Source organism: Rhinopithecus bieti, unplaced genomic scaffold (genome assembly GCF_001698545.2).
Source record: "Rhinopithecus bieti isolate Rb0 unplaced genomic scaffold, ASM169854v2 scaffold_1012, whole genome shotgun sequence".
Taxonomy (NCBI): domain Eukaryota; kingdom Metazoa; phylum Chordata; class Mammalia; order Primates; family Cercopithecidae; genus Rhinopithecus; species Rhinopithecus bieti.
This window is the reverse complement of record NW_016803312.1, coordinates 692,032-711,415: the sequence shown is the minus strand read 5'-3', so window position 1 is coordinate 711,415 and position 19,384 is coordinate 692,032. Positions and strand designations below refer to the sequence as shown.

The following is a 19,384-nucleotide window of genomic DNA, read 5'->3' as shown; positions in this document are numbered from 1 at the left end:
GCATTTCATCCCAACTCCAAAGATGCCAACCCCGAAATGGCACACATTCCTGGCATGCCCAGGTGGGGGGGTCAGGGAGCATCCGCTGCCACATTCCTGTCACTTTGCATGAGCCCAGGAGCAACTCCCAAGCCAGCACCCCTGCCACCCCAGCCTGGCCTGCGGCTGCAGAGAGGGGGCTGGTCAGTGCTGTCTGGGCACCCTGTCTCTCCGGTTCCTCCAGGATGGGTGACTGAGTTTTAGCTGGGCCTTGCCTTTCCTCACATCAGAATGGTACAATCTCAGACTCCAGTTTGGAATTTGGGAAAAGGTCACCCTCAGGCCTTTTTCTTATTTTTTAAAACCAACCTCATTGAGGTATAATTTAGACATACTAAAGTCCATCCATTTTAATGAAGTATACAGTTTAATGAAGTTGGACACACATATACACCTGTGTAATCCCTACCACAATGAAGACAGACATTTCCGCCTGTCCTTGGATCCATCTAACATGGAAAGGCAGAGTGGTTCCACTCTGGAGCCAAGCTGTTCTGTCATGTCCTGGCTGTGATGGGCGCAAGTTATCTCCTCTTCCTTTGTCTTGGTTTCTCCCATCTGCAAAACGGGTCGAGTATTAATATCGAGAACACTATACTTTGAGTGTTAGTTGTGCGGTTTGATATGTGTGGAACATTCACATCTGTGCAGGCCCGTGGCTAGTCTTTCACGGTGTGGGCTGTTGTTCTCATCATCGTTATTATGAGAAATGGCTGAGCTTCCTTCTCAATGACAATTTCTCTGCTGTAGAGGGCGCTTGTGACAGCAGCCTGGAGAATCACCTTTCAATACCACATTAACCCCTTCTTCTAACAGACTTAGCACTTGCATCTGGGCAAATACTTACTCAAAAAGGTCTCAGCAAATTTCTTCAACTCAAAGAATTTACTATATTCTCACTAATCAAGATCACAGAAACCTTGATCATGCTAGCAAGCCATCGCCTTACCTCCCTGGGACTCACCTGGTGTCCCCCCAACTCCCTAGTCCCAAGCTCAGACCTTAAGAAGCTCTAATGTCCTCTTTATTGGAGACAAGGAGGGGCTGGAGAGGTGTGTGATTTTTACCTCTTTCCCCTTGCCCTTGTCCCCTGACTATCAATATAAGGTAGAAAATACAGAAAAAATATAAAGAAACAGAAAGAAAAATGTAATCCCAAATACACAACCCTAGCTCCCAGAAGCCACTAAACCTAACATCTTAGTATATTTCCCCAGGTATGTTTTGTGCAAATTTTCTTTACCTAGCAGGGAGGTTATGTTACATATATATTTTTACAGTTTTAACTTCACTTTAGCATGTAATTATTTTCCCTGGTCACTAAACCTCACGTTACAGATAACTTACCCTTTCATCTTACAGATAGGTCATATAATTATTCCCTATTTTGAACTCACAAGTTGTTTCCAGGTTTTCATTACTCTTAAGTTTACAACAAGGACCCTTGTGCACGATGGTTTATCTTATTTGAACGACTGGGATTTCTGGGTTTGCTGAGCAGTTATATTTTCTGTTTAGAGTGTCAGACTGCCTCTGGAATGCTTGAGATGCACCAGGGGTGGTGCCCTAGGAGGGCAGCACGTGGCCTTCATCTCTCACCGGGCCATTCACGCTGCGTGTTTGTTCTGTGGCATCCCGCATAGTAAAGTCAACAACTGTCAGGTGACAGTCTTTGTGGGACCCTGCTCGTAGGAGAGCAATCCTGGGGTGAGTCCATGTGTCTGGCTACCCTGGTTCTAAGAAACCATTCCAGTCTGCAGGCTCCAGACCTTCCAAGATGCTGACATAGTGAGGATAGAATGCACAGGACACCTCCATCCAATAACTTTTGTGCTTGCCTTTCAATAAGCAGGAAAGCCCAGGTGGAATCCCAGAAATCCCAGTTTCTGATCTCAAAGGTGAGATGCCAGGTTCTTACCTGACTGGCAGAAATCCAAACGTTGGATAATATACCGTGTTGGCATAACTGTGGCAAAACGGGCATTCGACGTTCACTCCCGGTAGGAATACAAGTGTGAATGGCCCCTCTGCGGGGAAATCTGGCAACAACCATCACCAAAGTCACCAACGCACATGTGCTTTGACAAGCGGTTTTACTTTAAAAGATGTATTCCACAGACAGACTTATGCATCCTCCAGCACAATGTAAAAAGAGAAGACAGTTCTCCCCATCTGCAGCCCCACAGTGGGTCTGGGTGATGCAAGGACTGAAGAGTTGACCAGCGCTGGAGCTGCCCCGCTCTGTCTAGTAGGAGAGCTTCCCAGATAGAGCTCCTCCGGGAGAAGAAAAAAAAAATGACAAGGTGGCAACAGTTGTGCAGGAAAAAAATATAGGCCTTTCCCAGTCACGGAAACAGGATGCAGGGAGGGGCCGACAGACAAAGAAAAGAGATGCAGAAAGGCGTATGTTGGAAGCAAGATGTGCAGACACTGAGGAAAGGCAGGGCCAGGAAGTCATGACCGGAGAGAGGCAGGGGTCGCATTCAGCTTTAGAGACTTGAATGCCACAGATAAGGGCTGGTTTTATCCTACAGGCCTGGGGTCACTAACATGAAGCATAAAACTACTTATAAACATTGCTATCTAAAAATGAGGTCTGGTTGTGCTGTTTTTATTTTATTTTATTTTATTTTATTTATTTTATTTTATTTTATTCAAGATGGAGACTTGCTCTGTCACCCAGACTGGAGTGCAGTGGCATGATCTTGGCTCCTGTGACCTCCACCTACCAGGTTCAAGCGATTTTCCTGCCTCATCCTCCCTACTAGCTGGGATTACAGGCATGCACCACCATACCCAGCTAATTTTTGTATTTTTAGTAGAGACGGGGTTTCACCATATTGTCCAGGCTGGTCTCAAACTTCTGACCTTGTGATCCATCCGCCTCAGCCTCCCAAAATGCTGGGATTACAGGCATGAGCCACTGTACCCAGCCTGCACTGATATTTTATACAGACACATCTGGCATCATGTAATTCATAAATATATACCCACTAGGGTCCATGCTCAATTTTATTTATTATTTATTCATGCGTTCATTTATTTTTTGAGACAGGGTCCTGCTCTGTTGCCCAGGCTGGAGTGCAGTGGCACAATCATGGCTTACTGCAGCCTCCATCTCCTGGGCTCAACCAATTCTCCTGCCTCAGCCTCCTGAGTAGCTGGACTACAAGCATGTGCTACCACACCTGGCTAATTTTTAAAACATTCTTTTGCAGAGATGGGGGGGTCTCACTATGTTGCCCAGGTTGGTCTGGAACTCTTGGGCTCAAGATCCTCCCGCCTGCCTTCCCAAAATGCTAGCATTATGGGGTGAGCCCCTGCACCTGGCCTCACACTCAATATTATCACTAGAGGTATGCAATCACAAAATTCTGGAGCCACATGGTCTTGGCAATAAAGAGAGCTGAAATGTGACCAGCAGGAGAGGGGCGTGATGAGCTGTGGTGTTAGGAAGAAGAGCAGGAGCCAGAGATTCTTCAGGAGCCAGAGATTCAGGAATCCTCCTGGGTGGAGCTGAAGTTCTGCTTGGTCCTTCCCGGAAGGGAACAGCTACTGAGCTCAGTGATCAGTCCCACTGCTGCACCGGGAACGGGTCACGAAGCTGGTTACTTATCTGCGTGCGGTAAGTCTAAAGCGAAAAAGGCAATCAACTTCGGCCTCTTGCAGAGAAATGCATTTGCCTTCCTCCAAGTAGGCTGTGTCCTCTAAGATGCTCCCTTTTGGACCCCGGGTGACAGGAATCTTGGGCCAAATCCCCTACCAAATGCTGGAGCTGGTTCCCATCAGTACATAGGTCAGTTATTTTTAAGAGCTGGAGGTGTGTGCAGTCTCATGCTTCCTCTGTTAGAGTGTGTTTAATTCTATTTCCTCCCTTTCAAGTGCGTTTAATATTTTAATTCTCATCCCCTCCCTTTAAGACCTTATAGGTCTCTAGACACGGGGCTGTCAACGGAGCACAGCACCCTAGCCTAGATACTAGAGATGTGGAGACCCTCACTATTTTGGGATCATACCTGTGCCTCTCTCACTACAGCAGAAGATGAGGCAGTTCCATGCTGTTACTGGCAAAGTTGTGACATCCTGATCCTTAGAGTCACAAGAGGGAAACTCAGGCCTGCTCATAGTTCCAAGAGGGTTTATAAACACTTTATAAACCAAAGGACCAAAGGAGTAGAAGAACGTCAAGAAGACCACAAAGTCACCAGTGTGACATCCACTGCCTTCCATACTTCGCTCTACAGGAGGCCATCAGTGTGCTCAGAGAATAACCAGGAATGCTGAGTTGCAGGTGACATGTCTGGAGGGATACAGGCTGACTCCACAGGGTAGAAAGGAGACACGGCACATATGTCCGTTTCTACAGCATGCCTATGGAGGTGACGATCTTTCAACTGAGTCATGGGATGTCCACCTCTTTTTCCATCGGTTGTTCATTCCAGCAGAAAAGTCCACGCTCACCAGAGAAGAAAAATGATACGTCTCCTCCTTCCCCAAGTAGGAAGTGTCCAGGTGGGAGCCAAGCTATGAGGACACAAAGGCATAAGAAAGATACAATGGACTTTGGGGACTCAGAGGGAAGGATGGGATGGGGTGAGGGATAAAAGAAAGAAAAGTGTCCAGGGATTTTTTTTAATTTTTATTTTTTAACATGGAGTCTCACCCTATTGTCCAGGCTGGAGTGTAGTGGCATGATCTTGGCTCACTGCAACCTCCATGTCCAGGTTCAAGAGATTCTCGTGTCTCAGCCTCCTGAGTAGCTAGAATTACAGCCATGTGCAAACACAGCCAGCTAATTTTTGTCTATTTTGTAGAGATGGGGTTTCACCATGTTGGCTGGGCTGGTCTCGAACTCCTGACCTCAGGTGGTCTGCCCACCTTGGCCTCCCAAAGTGCTGGGATTACAGGCATGAGCCATCGCGCCTGGTCTGTCCAGGGATTTTGAACCCAGATCTTCTCAAAAATCGGGTGGAGGTGGAGGAACCAACAAAAACAGACACAATCCCTTCATTCAAGAACTCAAGGAAGGGACAGAACACGTATAAAAGATTTTGTAAAACTCTTCTCCATCTGTAACTCTTTTAATAAGAACATCAGGTAAAAACACTTATCTATAATATAAAATATTCAAAATTAGATTGACTTTTAAATTTTATTTCTTTCCAATTGTTATTTTAGCTTCAGGGGTTTGTGACTGAGTAAATTGCATGTTACATGAGTAAATTGCATGTCCTGGGAATTTAGTGTACAGTTATTTTGTCACCCAGGTAATGAGCATAGTCCCTAAGGAGTAGTATTTCTATCCTCACCCTCCTCCCACCCTGTACTCTCAAGTCGGTCCTGGTGTGTTCCCTTCTTTGTGTTCATGTGTACTCTGTGTTTAGCTCCCACTTATAAGTGAGAACATGTGGTATTTGGCTTCCTGGTCCTGCATTAATGCACTTAGGATAATGGCTTCCAGTTGATCCATGTTGCTGCAAAGCACATGATTTCATTCTTTTTTATGGCTGCATAGTATTCCATGGCATACATGTACCACATTGTCTTCTTCCAGTCCACTGTTTGATGGGCATCTAAGATGATTTCACATTTTTGCTATTGTGAATAGTGCTGCGATGAACATATGCATACATGTGTCTTTATGGCAGAATGATTTATATTCCTTTAGGTATAAATGGAATGGGATTGCCAGGTCGAATGGCAGTTCTAAGTTCTTTGAGAAATCTCCAAACTGAAATTTCCAAATTGCTTTCCAATAGTGGCTGAACTCATTTACATTTCCACCAGCAGTGTATAAGTGTTCCTTTTTCTCCACAACCTCACCAGCATGTTATTTTTTGACTTCTTAATAATAGCCATTCTGACTGGTATGAGATGGTATCTTATTGTGGTTTTGATCTGCATTTCTCTAATGATAAGCATTTTTTTCATGTTTGTTGGCCAGGTGTATGTCTTCTTTTGAGAAGTGAGATTGGCCATTTTAGACCATACAATAAGTTTGCTCATAATAACTTTCATCCAATTTTCACTTAACAATTGTACTAACATTATGCAGCAGAAAGACTTTCACTCTGTCTAACACAAATTCTGCCTGGGTACTGTAACTGAAAAGAGTTTAATGGGGATGTAACATGGGTAAATTCTGTGTTGACCTTGGCATTCAAAGCCAGGATCACTGTCACATTTACATTGGCTTATTTGACATCTGGTCATTTGGGGTCTGATTGAAGAGAGCCACTTAGCAGAATATCCTTATATGTTCAAGTTTGCTACTTGGGAAAGACAGTCGAGATAATACGGCACATGTTTTTTGGAATATTCAAAGCACAAATACTAGATGCTTTAAATAAGAGAGAAGACGGTGCACATGAATTCCCTGCAGAAGAATTTCTGCTTAGGGAAGTGCAGGTTAACTGGAAACTCCAGTAGACCTTGGGCCTTGATTTCTTGAAAGTGAACCCACATTTGTGTTCAAGGGTCTTGAGAAACAAGCTGTGTTCTCGCGTGGGCTGTCTGCCCTCTCCCATTCCTAGGACACCTCTCTGAAATACTTACAAACACTTAACAATGAGAAGCCCACAGTATCAAAACACTTCATGTCTCAGAAGCCACCAAACAGATTTTTTGAAAGCTTTTTTTTTTACAACTGAAACTATGCCCTGGTTTCACAGTCACATAGTGGGTTTCCAATTTTCTAACACTTTCGCTAAAATAAAACTTTTTTGGCAAACATCAACCACAAAGAAAAACCAAAAGACAAACATTTTGAGTTTTTCTAAGCCTAAAATTGTGATATATGCAAATACTGGCGTTCCTGGTCAGAAGCCCAAACCCTTTAATGAAAACAGAAAAGAAAGCTCAGGTTTCCAAACTAAAATGGTCTGAGCATTAAGTCAAAAAGAAAGACTGTGTTGCCTGTATTTCACATCATTACAAGCTCATAAAACTACCCAGTCTCAGCTGCTCTGTAAGATAAAATGCTTAAGATAGAAATTCACCTGATAGTGGTTTTCAACTCTTTAGTTATGCAAGGAACACACACAGCACTGGTTTTTATCTTATATTGTTTGTCATGTAGTTGAGAAACAAATAGTAGATACTGTTGCTGACTTTGAGCCAAGACAGCCACATATGATTATGTGCCATGGTGCTAAATTCTGCAGGAAATAAAATTCTAATGGTTCTAATTCCTTTCACATGAACTTGTTCACTGTGTCTCCATGCTCTGGTGGTAACCTCAGGCCTGATACAAGCATGGGTTATTGTATCTTTTAAACCCTTTGCAGAGATTAGAAGACTGCAGAAAAATACCACTGGGGTTAAAAACAGCTTTCTGAAATTGTTCTAAATGGACAAATAATGCGTTGCTTTCTTTGACAGCTGTTCAATAACTGAATACAGCTGGAGGGGCCGTCGGCTGCCAAGGGATTTCTACTTGGTTCATGACCAGGTTTTCTTTTCCAGAATGCTTTCCAACACTCGAACTAGTCTTATTTATGTTAAGTGTATTTTTAAAAGAGGAATTTATTTTAATTATTTTCCATCCTGCTCCATCCATGTTACATAAAATAGTCTGTAGAGTTAAAGAAATTGTCTTAAGGGTTTGCATTCCCCTCACCTGAACTGTAGCTGGAGCTAGGTGGAGTTAGGGCCAATTATCTCTAAGGTACCCCCAAAAGGACACTGTATTCATTCAGCTGCACTGATCTCCAGCTGGTACTATCAGTCACTGTTCCCAAACCCAGGAGCTTGCAGTGAGCTGAGATCCAGCCACTGCAGTCCAGCCTGGGCCACAGAGCAAGACTCCATCTCAAAAAAAAAAAAAAAAAAAATAGTAACTATTCATGTTTCAAGCTGACAGCCTGAAGGATGACAGGGTTCTTCCAGACGTAGCAAGGAAGCTGTTCACCAAGTAGCCCTCCAGAGTGGGGTCATTTTGGTAAATTCACCTCAGTGTCTGGGGTCTGGTCCTTAGTCCTGAGAGAGATCTTGCCCCCAGAATGGACTTATCTTCATCAGCCATCAGAGACCGATTGATGCAAACAAATAACCAAAGTCTTCATTTGCAATAAGAAGTACACCTTTTTTTTTTTGGCTGGGGGCAGTGACTCACGCCTGTAATCCCAGCACTTTGGGAGATCGAGGTGGGTAGATCACTTGAGGCCAGGAGTTCGAGATCAGCCTGGCCAACATGGTGAAACCCTGTCTCTACTAAATATATAAAAATTACGTGGGTGTGTGGTGGTGCACGCCTGTAATCCCAGCTACTAGGGAGGCTGAGGCATGAGAATCGCTTGAACTTGGGAAGGGGAGATTGTAGTGAGCCGAAATCATGCCACTGCACTCCAGCCTGGGCAACTCGGCAAGACTCTGTCTCCAAAAATAAAATAAAATTAAATTAAAACTTAAATTACAAGGCTGGTGCAGAGGCTCATGCCTATAATCCCAGCACTTTGGGAGGCTGAGGCAGGCAGATCACTAGGTCAGGAATTCAAGACCAGCCTGGTCAACATGGTGAAACCCCCCTGCCTCTACTAAAAATACAAAAATTAGCTTGGCGTGGTGGCGCACGTCTGTAATCCCAGCTACTAGGGAGGCTAAGGCAGGGGAATTGCTTGAACCTGGGAGGCGGAGGTTGCAGTGAGCCGAGATCATGCCATTGCACTCCAGCCTGGGTAACAAGAGCAAGATTCTGTCTCAAAAAGATAATAATGATAAAATAAAATAAAATAAAATTACACAATAATGTACACCTCTTTTTAAGATGGCAATGGTATCATCATACGATCAGTACATTCTCTCCCCTGCAGGCAGATCTATTCAAGAAGCCATTTTATAATCAGAAATGGACTTGGTGGGCATATAGAATTAGAAAAAGGAGAGCTAATTATAGGATTCAAAACATTTTAATGGCATCAGGCTAAAATAGCCCAATGCATACACTTCCACAATCAGAACAGTTTTTTGTGAAAAGGACCTGGTATTTTACACCCTCTGTGTTAGGATTTTCCTTAAAGTAAGTGAGAAGCAATGAGACTTGGAAGGAAGGAACACAGTATTAGGATTGTGGTGCCATACAGTGCCTAGTCTACTTTCAACAATTAAAAAAACAATCCGTAAACACAGTGCAGTTTAAAAGCCATAGCATCTACTTGCCAGGAAAGACTTCTACTTTCAGTGCTACTAAAAATATAACAGTGAAAAAGTCCACATAGAGCATAAACCATTTCAAAATGGAACATCAAAAATGGAAAGGATGCTGGTTAGCCCATTTGCCAGCCCTGCAATCACAACTTTTAGCTCTAATTCCTGAAATTCATAAATAGATGGCAAGCAAAGTGGCTCTTAGCAAGATAAATCTGAGCCTTAACCTCCACCCCAGCATGAGTAAAATTTAGGATGGAAATTAACATTCATAATGCCTGGTTCTGATTAATGGAGAATTTAACACCGAGGCATCTACTTGCCACGTACACAACTGAGACCCAACTTCCTTCCCTTCTCCATCTTTTCCTAAAGGAAAATGAGGTGATTCAAGCAGAGAAGTCCACACTCAGCAGGGCTTGCTTGGGGTGGACCCTCCAGGCAATGCAGGTCCTTCCCCCATCCTCAAATGACACATTCTTGAGGGGCAGCTCCCTCCCATTCTCTGTGGAGGAAACATTCTTTATGTTTTGTAACCAAATATATTCTATCCCTGTAAAAACGTATTGTGAATATCCCAAATGTTTATCTTCTGCCAGCAATCAGCTACCTCCAGACTACACTGAAGTATTTTTTGTGGCATCAGCTTCAGCCAACCTGCAGCCTCGTGCACTAGCCGGCCATCCTGCACAGTCGGCTGAGATTTACTATGGGTTTTCAGTGGTGGCTTTACTCACACTGCACATGTCTAACCAAGGAATGTTTAAGAGGTTTCCTACTGACAGTCTTAAAATCTTCTTAACCACCAGCGTGGATTAAAAAGCCTTAGATTCAAGAGTGAGGGGGAAAAAAGAGTCCACAAGAAAAGGACAAAAAAAACCAAACCAGCCCCACCATCTATATCTTTGTTGTCATGATAGGAACCACAACTTAGTCACGGATTTAGTAGCAAATCGCAGACAGACCAACTTGTACTAAATAAGGGCTTTTACACTTCAATCACTGAGTAGAAACATCTGCAGTGACTCGTTACAGCCAGCACTTGCCCTCCGCATCCCATTCCCAACAAAATGGAAAAAGCAAGGTGAGTGATAAGACTTGCGAAAAGCTAGAGGCACATCACGTGTGTCTAATGATAAATATCTAATGGGAACAAACTGGCTAACAATGAGATGAGCTCCCCACTCCTTTCCTCCTTCCCTGGCAGCCGGGAGAGTTCTATGTCCTCTTTGGTGCAAAATGTATGCACAGAAAACACTCTACCATTTCCAGCTGTTCTTTCTGAAGCAGACAGAACTTTTAAGGACACTTGAAGGCCAGGGCCGGGGCTCACAACTGTAATTCCAGCACTTTGGGAGGCCGATGTGGGCAGACCAATTGAGCCCAGGAGTTCGAGATCAGCCTGGGCTACAAGGCAAAACCTTGTCTCCACAAAAAATACTAAAATTAAAATTAGGCAGGTGCGCTAGCCCTAGTCTGCAGTCCCAGCTACTTGGGAGGCTGAGGTGGGAGGATCACTTGAGCCCCGGCAGCTGAGTCTATAGTGAGCTATGATGGAGCCACCGTACTCCAGCTTGAGCGACAGAGCGATACTCCGTCTCTAAAAAACAAAACAAAAAAACTCCATCTTTTCTTTGCTTCTTTTCCAGGCCATTCTGTGGACCCCAAATACTTCTAGCTTATGTCAGGGGCTTCCCATTATGCTGAAACTCACTTCCTGAGAGCTTACTGCGTTCCATGGGCCCCATGGAGTAGAATGAAGCTTTGATATTGGCTAAATCCTGGCATGCACCTCCCCTTTGTCTTATCTCCATGTTACACGCTTATCTTAGCCCACAGGCGTGCTTGGTTTTCACATCCAGTCAGGCCAGGAAGTGAATGACGGGCCACACTGGGTGTGAATGCGGTAGGGAAGGGCTGTTTCACTCCGACCCGGGTGAAGATGAGTCACACGAAGTAAAAAGAAAGGGCTCTGCCAAGTCCATCATTCTATCCTCTCGCATTGATTTTGAACAATTCAGACTCTTACTCGTAAACCACATTTCTGACTCTGACTTCAACCCAGTACAGATTAAACATCGCTACATCAAATTGCATTGTAAATACCCCAAGGAGGTTCAAGACTAGGAAATCCGTCATGAACTCTTCAGCAAAAGAAATATAAGCATTTTCCTCTGCAGCTAATTACTCCCTAATTTATCTGTTGGGAAAGTTTAGATTCTTCTATTTTATGTTCCATTAATAACTCAAGAGTCACCAGAGGGCTTAGGTTCTCTGCCTCCCCTGTAACTCATCATTTCACTCAGTCCTTTCACTCATAGATCGTTTGGTGAAGTAGGCTCAGGAAGTAATTAAAAATTAGTCTCAAACGGCTGCCTTTGGTGAGAGGAAGAGTTTCCTACAATTCTTTTTTTTGTTTATTTTGAGATGGCGTCTCACTCTGTCATCCAGGCTGGAGTGCAGTGACATGCTCCTGACTCATTTCAACCTCCAACTCCTGGGTTCAAGCGATTCTCCTGTCTCAGCCTCCCAGGTAGCTGGGATTACAGGTGCCTGCCATCATACCCAGCTAATTTTTGTATTTTTAGTAGAGACGGGTTTTTGGCATGTTAGCCAGGCTGGTTTTGAACTCCCGACCTCACGTGATCGACCCACCTTGGCCTCCCAAAGTGCTGGGATTACAGGCATGGGCCACCATGCCCAGGCTAGTTCTTGTTTTTGTTGGTCAGGAGGACACACCACATGTTGTGGTTTGTCACCACCAAAATGTGGCAACAAATGTACACAAATGGCCAACCATCTCTCTCCTCCCTCAAGTACTGATTAAAAATTAATGTGAGCTGTAAGTTTCAGATCAAGCATTCCCTTAAAAAAATTAACCAAGATTAAATCCCTAGCAAGTAGGATAGTGTGGTGGCCAACGGCTCTGGAGTCAAATTACCTGGGTTTAAATCCAATCCCAGCTGTACCCATTATCAGCTGTGTAAGCTTGAGCAAGAGCCAGTTACCTACCCCTCTAGGCCACACACCTCATCGATTATTAGGGGAACAAACAAGTCAATGCTGAAAACTGTGCCTGGCATGTGCTAAGTGCTCACTAGATGCTAGTGACTATTATTATTTCTATAAGAATGTCACAAATATGACTGGGTACGGTGGCTCACCTCTGTTATCTCAGCACTTTGGAAGGCCAAGGCAGGCAGATTGCTTGAGCCCAGTAGTTCAAGACCAGTGTGGGCAACAGGGTAAAACCCCATCTCTACAAAAAAACCACAGAAATTAGCTGGGCATACTAGCACATGCCTATAATCCCAGCTACTCAGGAGGCTGAGGCAGGAGGATCGCCTGAGCCTAGGAGGTCAAGGCTGCAGTGAGCCATGACTGCGCCACTGCAGTCTAGCCTGGGAGACAAAACAAGACCCTGTCTCTAAATAAATAAATAAGGAATATGACAAATGCCACATGTTCTCACTCATAAATGTAAGCTAAACATTGAGAACACATGGATGTAAGGAAGGAAACAACAGACACAGGGGCCTACTTGAGGGTGCAGATTGACAGGAAGGAGAGAACGGAAAAACTATTTATTTGGAACTATGCCTATTACCTGGGTGACAAAATCATCTGCACACTAAACCCTCCCACCCCCGTGACACACAATTTACCCATGTCACAAACCTGTACCTGTATCCCCTGCACCTAAAATAAAAGCTAAAAAAAAAAAATCAGAGATTGCCTAATTGGTAATCTCAGTCTGAAACTCTCAGTCCAAAAACTTGCCTCAGAACACTGTAGACAGAAATAATGTTACCAGTGCTTAAATCCACCAGGTACTTTTGCAGCCTTCAAAAAACCCAAAAAACAAACCAAAAAAAAAACCTTTCTAAAATAAATATTAAATGACTGTTTATTTTTTTTTTTTCCCCGAGATGGAGTTTTGCTCTTGTCGCCCAGGCTGGAGTGCAATGGTGCGATCTTGGCTCACTGCAACCACCACCTCCTGGGTTCAAGAGATTCTCCTGCCTCAGCCTCCCGAGTAGCTGGGATCAGAGGCGCCCGCCACCAAGCCCAGCTAATTTTTTGTATTTTTAGTAGAGATGGGGTTCCACCATGTTGGATAGGCTGGTCTCAAACTTCTGACATCAGGTGATCCACCCGCCTCGGCCTCCCAAAGTGCTGGGATTACAGGCATGACCCATGACGCCTGGCTTGTTTTAAATCAGGAACTGAGCTATTCTGAACAACATGCCTTGTAGTTTAACCCTGGATACAGAGCGACACAGATGCCTGGATAACTACGGGGGCAACATGCTGTTTCTGTAACTTGCTCTGCTCATGCAACAGCATTAGCCCAAGCTCGGGTTTTCCTGAGCTGCAGTAGGGCAGGCATCTGGCTGCTTCTACCTGGTTGATGTCACTACTCTTCTTTTATCAGCCTCCTTGATTTCCTCACCTATGTTTGGCTCCAATTGTCTAGCCTCGGGGATCTGGCAACCTCATGTTCACACAGCGCAGGCCCTGGCAACCATCCTCACCTCAAGTTTTAGGCCCTAGCAAATACAGGTATCCCCAGGGCACCACCAGACTGGGCCAGCCTTCATCCTGCCTCTGACTATCAGGATGGACACCAGAAATCTCAGATCCATCATTGGGCTTCTTTTGACAGATAATGTCATCCCGGCAAACATGCAAAACAACTCTGTAAAGAGGGTAAGTTACACCAAGAACCTGTGGCTCAGCGGTTAAGTAATCCACTCTCAGTCACGCCGCACATAAACAGCACTGCTGAAGCCACCGGGCAGCGGGTCACTGCTGCTGACACAGTGACAGGTGGGAGGACACCCTCAGATATGGTGATGTCGGGAAGAAGGTTGAGAATCAAAATGTTAAAGAACTCTGTGAACAGCCAAGTACTGCATATTTTTAGTAGATATTCATGTGTACGTTTAAAGGAGGTAAACTAACCCGAACTACAAACTGAAAACTTATAAATAGAGTGCTGACCAACCAGCCGGACTCAACAGATGTAGACTGCAGGGAAACCTCTGTTGACCTAGTCACCAATTTCCACTTGCGGTTCTATTTGGCTCCAGAGGTGAAATTCAATTCAGAATTAGCTGGGCCACGCCAGGCTTGGTGGCGCACACTTGTAATCCCAGCACTTTGTGAGGCCAAGGAGGGAGGACTGCATGAGTGCCTAGGAGTTCGAGACCAGCCTGGGCAACATGGTGAAAATTAGCCAGGCACACCTGTGCACATCTGGAGTCTCAGCTACTCAGGAGAATGAGGTGGGAGGATGCCACGAGCCCAGGAAGTTGAAGCTGCAGTGAAACGTGATCATGCCACTGCTCTCCAGCAAGGGCAGCAGGGCGATACTGTCTCATTAAAAAATAATAATAATAATAAAAAAGAATGAGCTGATCCAATAAGAACAAATAACACAGCTTTTTCAGGGAATGCTGGGGACAGGGATACATACGACCCTTGGAACCTATGGGAAGCCATTTTCAGATCACAAGGGGAGTCCGCCTTAGAATAAAATTGATACCATTTGAGAACTAAGTAGACAGAAAGAAACCAGAACCTTCAGTCACACTGCTAAGCCCTGCCAAGCTTCGTCTCAGGCCTGCACACTACCTTTGGCTTTTTAGTCTCATAAATCAATGCTCCCTTTATTGTTTAAGCCACTCTTAAGTTGCTTCTGACAAACTTAAAGAGGAGTTTTGTGGAATACATTCAAGATAAGCACTTTCTTGCATAGTATGGCACTGCAAATCACTGAACATTGTAAGTTTAATTCTCCTGGTAAACATTTTCCCTGTCAGGACTGGACGTGGTGGCTCACACCTGTAATCCCAGCACTTTGGGAGGCTGAGGCAGGTGGATCACTTGAAATCAGGAGTTTGAGATCAGCCTGACCAACATAGTGAAACCCCATCTCTACTAAAAATACAAAAATTAGCCTGGCATGGTGGTGCACGCCTATAATCCCAGCTACTAGGGATGAAGCAGGAGAATCGCCTGAACCTGGGAGGTGGAGGTTGCAGTGAGCCAAGATCGCACCACTGCACTCTGGCCGGGGAAAAAGACCAAGATTTTTTCCCAAAAAAAAAAAAAAAAAAAAAAAAAAAAAAAAAATTCCTGTCAGAAATGGTGGGTATAAATGGTAAGTTTCAGACTATTCCAGATTGAATTATTTTACCCCAGTGTCAAAATCACGATCCTCTCATATTTTCAAAGGTAAACACATGCATTTCTTCGGGAGTGATGGAATAGGTAAATGCAAGTAAAAGAGAAAAAGCAGACGTTGACGGTCAAGGGCAGAGAGACGACAGATACTCAGATTTCATCGATTAGCACAGAACTTCTTTCGGTCCTTATTAATAACATTGCCCTAAAAATAAGTGGTGTGCAACCAATTGAAAGCGTTCAGTTTATTTCTGACACAAACGTAAATGTTACCCACAGGCAGCCTCTTATTCACCCTTTGCACTATGGCCTAAAAAGCACTCCTGAACACCCGGGAAGTTCTGAAGCCTCTGAAGCATATTTTCTTCTTCTTCTTCTTCTTTTTTTTTTTTTTTGAGATGGAGCCTCACTCTGTCATCCAGGCTGGAGTGCAGTGGCGCAATCTTGGCTCACTGCAACCTCCGCCTCCCGGGTTTGAGTGATTCTCCTGCCTCAGCCTCCTGAGTAGCTGGGATTAAAGGCGTGTGCCACCACACCACACCTGGCTAATTTTTATTTTCTAGTTTTTATTTTTGAGATGGAGTCCTCACTGCATTGCCCAGGCTGGAATGTAGTGGCGCAATCTCAGCTCACTGCAACCTCTGTCTCCTGGGTTCAAGAAATTCTCCTGCCTCAGTCTCCCGAGTAGCTGGGATTACAGGCGCACGCTACCATGCCCGGCTAATTTTTGTATTTTTAGTAGAAACAGGGTTTCACTATGTTGGTCAGGCTGGTCTCAAACTCCTGACCTCAAGTGATCCGCCCTCCTTGGCCTCCCAAAGTGCTGGGATTACAGGAGTGAGCCCCTGCCCCCGGCTGAAGCATGTTTTCACACACACGCATGCATACATGATTTCCCTGAAACCCAACAACATCCCTGTGGAGGGGAGGCGTCACAGGCAACTGCAAACGAAGAAACTGAGGCCTAGAAAAGTTGAATACTTTCCTCAAAGTCACAGGACTCAAAAGTTAGAGGAGCCAGAAGTTGGAAGACCCCGGTCTTCTAACTGAAGTTCAAAGGACCTTGTACCATACCACCTGGCCTCTCCTGGACAGTTCTGGAAGTATCTGCCACCTATGAACACAGATGGGCACAGCAGGCCTGTGCTGGACACCAAAGGCGTGTTTCTGAGACCTTATACAAGGGCAGAAGATTAAGAAACAGGCAATCTGGACAATCTAAAAAATGTAACCACCAATATCAGAACATTAAAACTTAGCTCTAGAAATAATACTCTTTTATCATACTCCTGGTTCCAGCAGCCACTCCTTATCCCCGAGGGCCCAAAGTTTTAGGAAGTGCCTGGAATACTCCACACCCAAAAGACAAACACAGGCTGATTACAGGACCAATGTTAGATAGATAGATAGATGACTGATAGATAGATAGATAGATAGATAGATAGATAGATAGATAGATAACAATTAAGATTCAAGACCTCCGGTATTATCTAGAGCACCTAAAATTTAGGCCTTGCATTTTGTTTTTGTTTTTGAGACAGAGTCTTGCTCTGTTACTCAGGTTGGAGTGCAATGGTGCGATCTTGGCTCACTGCAACCTCTGCCTCCCAGGTTCAGCCAATTCTTGTGCCTTAGCCTCCCAGGTAGTAGCTGGGATTACAGGTGTGCGCCACCATGCCCAGATAATTTTTTTGTATTTTTAGTAGAGACGGGGTTTCACAACATGTTGTCCGGGTTGGTCTTGAACTCCTGAACTCAGGCAATCTGCCTGCCTCTGCCTCCCAGAGTGCTAGGGTTACAGGAGTGAGCCACCACGCCAGGCCAGGACTTGCATTTTGAAGCACTTGTATTTTATGTTCACCTTTTAAGAAACATTAACCAAGCAGCAATCCAGTATTTTCCTTTCTAGGACATGAGACGGAACATCTGGCTTACTTGGAATTTGTTTGAGAAATGCCCAATGGTTCTCTTTTATTTTTTTAAGCCAGTGAGTTTCTATACTTCTCAATGCTGCATGGGCACCAACAGTAAGGGGGCTACATTCTTCCACAAAGGGACAGGTTCTGGGGGGCTGCTTGGCAACACTTTCTCTTGTCAAATCCATCAATGGTTTTCCAATCAACACATGGAAGCAATGATAGAAATATAAGGTCTTCATATGGTAGAGTTTGCCAACCTGTAATGATGAGTGTCATGAATTAACACCTACATGTAGCATTTCTCATAGAAAGCAGGTTGCAGAGAGTCATTGCACTGACTACAGTGGGTCTCAGGCAATGCAACTGCTCTGTTCCGTTATCTGCAGTGATCTCCCTTTTTTCTCTCCTCCAGACCCTCTTCCAGAATTGAACTGAGAAATGGGTATATTGTGAGCAAAGTATTTCAGTGAATCTGTCTGGGAATGGGGAGGAAGAGCTTGGAACCCCTGGGCAATCTAATGGCATTTATGATAATGAAGAGTGAACATAATCTATTAAAGCATGTTCCAAGCAAAGCGATGTCATTCCCTCTGACATCCTCAACACAGAGCCCACTACAGAGCCTGCACACCAAATACCTCCTGTGGCGCAACTCTTCCCTTTACCATCACCAACCCCATCCACTCCATGAGACAGGAAGAATGGCTTGCCCTTTAAACCTACTCCTGGAAGTCCACAGCTACTCTCCTTACAGTCCTGAGACCCCATTCTCAGCTCCTTTCAGAGTCCACTCAACATTTTCCTTCCTGGGTTTCTAGCACTTGGGTCCTGGGAACTGGGGCTGCTCATGCTTTAAAAACTCTTTCTGGGCCAGGCGCAGTGGCTCACGCCTATAATCCCAGCACTTTGGGAGGCCGAGGCGGGTGGATCACCTGAGGTCAGGAGTTCGAGACCAGCCTGACCAATACGCTGATGGTGAAACCCTATCTCTACTAAAAATACAAAAATTAGCTGAGCGTGGTAGCGTGCACCTGTAGTCCCAGCTACCTGAGAGGCTAGGACAGGAGAACTGCCTGAACCCAGGAGGCAGAGGTTGCAGTGAGCTGAGGTCATGCCACTGCACTCCAGCCTGGGCGACAGAATGAGACTCCATCTTAAAAAACAACCAACCAACCAAAACAACTCTTTTTGGCTGGAAATGGTAGCTCACACCTGTAATCCCAGCACTTTGGGAGGCTGAGTCGGGAGGATTGTCTGAGGCCAGGAGTTCAAGACCAGCCTGGCCAACATAATGAGACCCCCACCTTTACAAAAAAAATCTAAAAAATATAGCTGGGTGTGGTGGCATAGGCCTGTCATCAGTCCCAGCTACTCAGGGGACTGAGATGGGAAGATGGCTTGAGCCTTGGAGGCAGAGGTTGCAGTGGAGTGATTGTGCCACTCCACTCTAGCCTGGGTGACAGAGTGAGACCTTGTCTCAAAAAAGAAAAAAAGAAAAGAAAACAAACAAAAAAAAACCCAACTATTTGCATTCGCTCCTCCATCTATATTGGCCATCTTTTCCCTGCTCCTTGTGGGGTCATCTCAGAGCTCAAGGTCTCGACCTCAGCCTTCCTTCCAGAATCACTAGCCCAGGCTTTCACTGTTGCCTCCTGAATCTCCAAAGCCCCTTCCCTTGGGGAGTGCCTCCTCCCAGATCCACAGCGCCTGACCCTCCAGTATATTCCCAGCCCTAAACATGGACATGCAAATGAACTCACCCAGATGTCATGGCTCCGTTATTCTGGCTTAAGACTAGGGCTTCTCTTTACATATCCCCTTGAGGAGTGATTTAACTGCCATAACCCTTTTCTCTACCCGCTATTCCCCTTTTTAATGAGAAATAGGAAAATAGAAAACATCCTCTAACCTTGGGCTTTTGACCTTGGCTCTGAGATGAAAGAGGAGATACCATCATCTCCCTGCATGCCATTTACTGGCTCGGAAATACTCCAGCATCACCGCTGCTCTGGCAATCAGGAGATCTGAGGGTAACTGATTTACAAAAACTTCAATGAATGAAACATTTGGTGGTTAACCGCTAAAGTTATTAA

The 19,384-nt window shown here is 44.8% G+C and overlaps 1 protein-coding gene across 2 annotated transcripts in view; it reads right to left on the bottom strand.

The window, feature by feature from the left end:
• FAM171A1 (family with sequence similarity 171 member A1) overlaps positions 1-19,073 on the bottom strand; it is a 109,029-nt gene extending 89,956 nt beyond the window's left edge. The window contains exon 1 of one of the 2 annotated variants that reach the window (XM_017874163.1): positions 19,052-19,073. Coding sequence is in view for 1 of the 2 variants with exons in the window: in XM_017874157.1 (XP_017729646.1) it covers positions 1,958-2,003 (46 nt within the window). In the remaining variant the exon portion in view is untranslated. Of the gene's footprint in view, positions 1-1,957; positions 2,319-19,051 lie in introns of those variants that run through there. The other variant, XM_017874157.1, reaches the window with a different exon arrangement.
• Between the last annotated feature and the right edge of the window lie 311 nt (positions 19,074-19,384).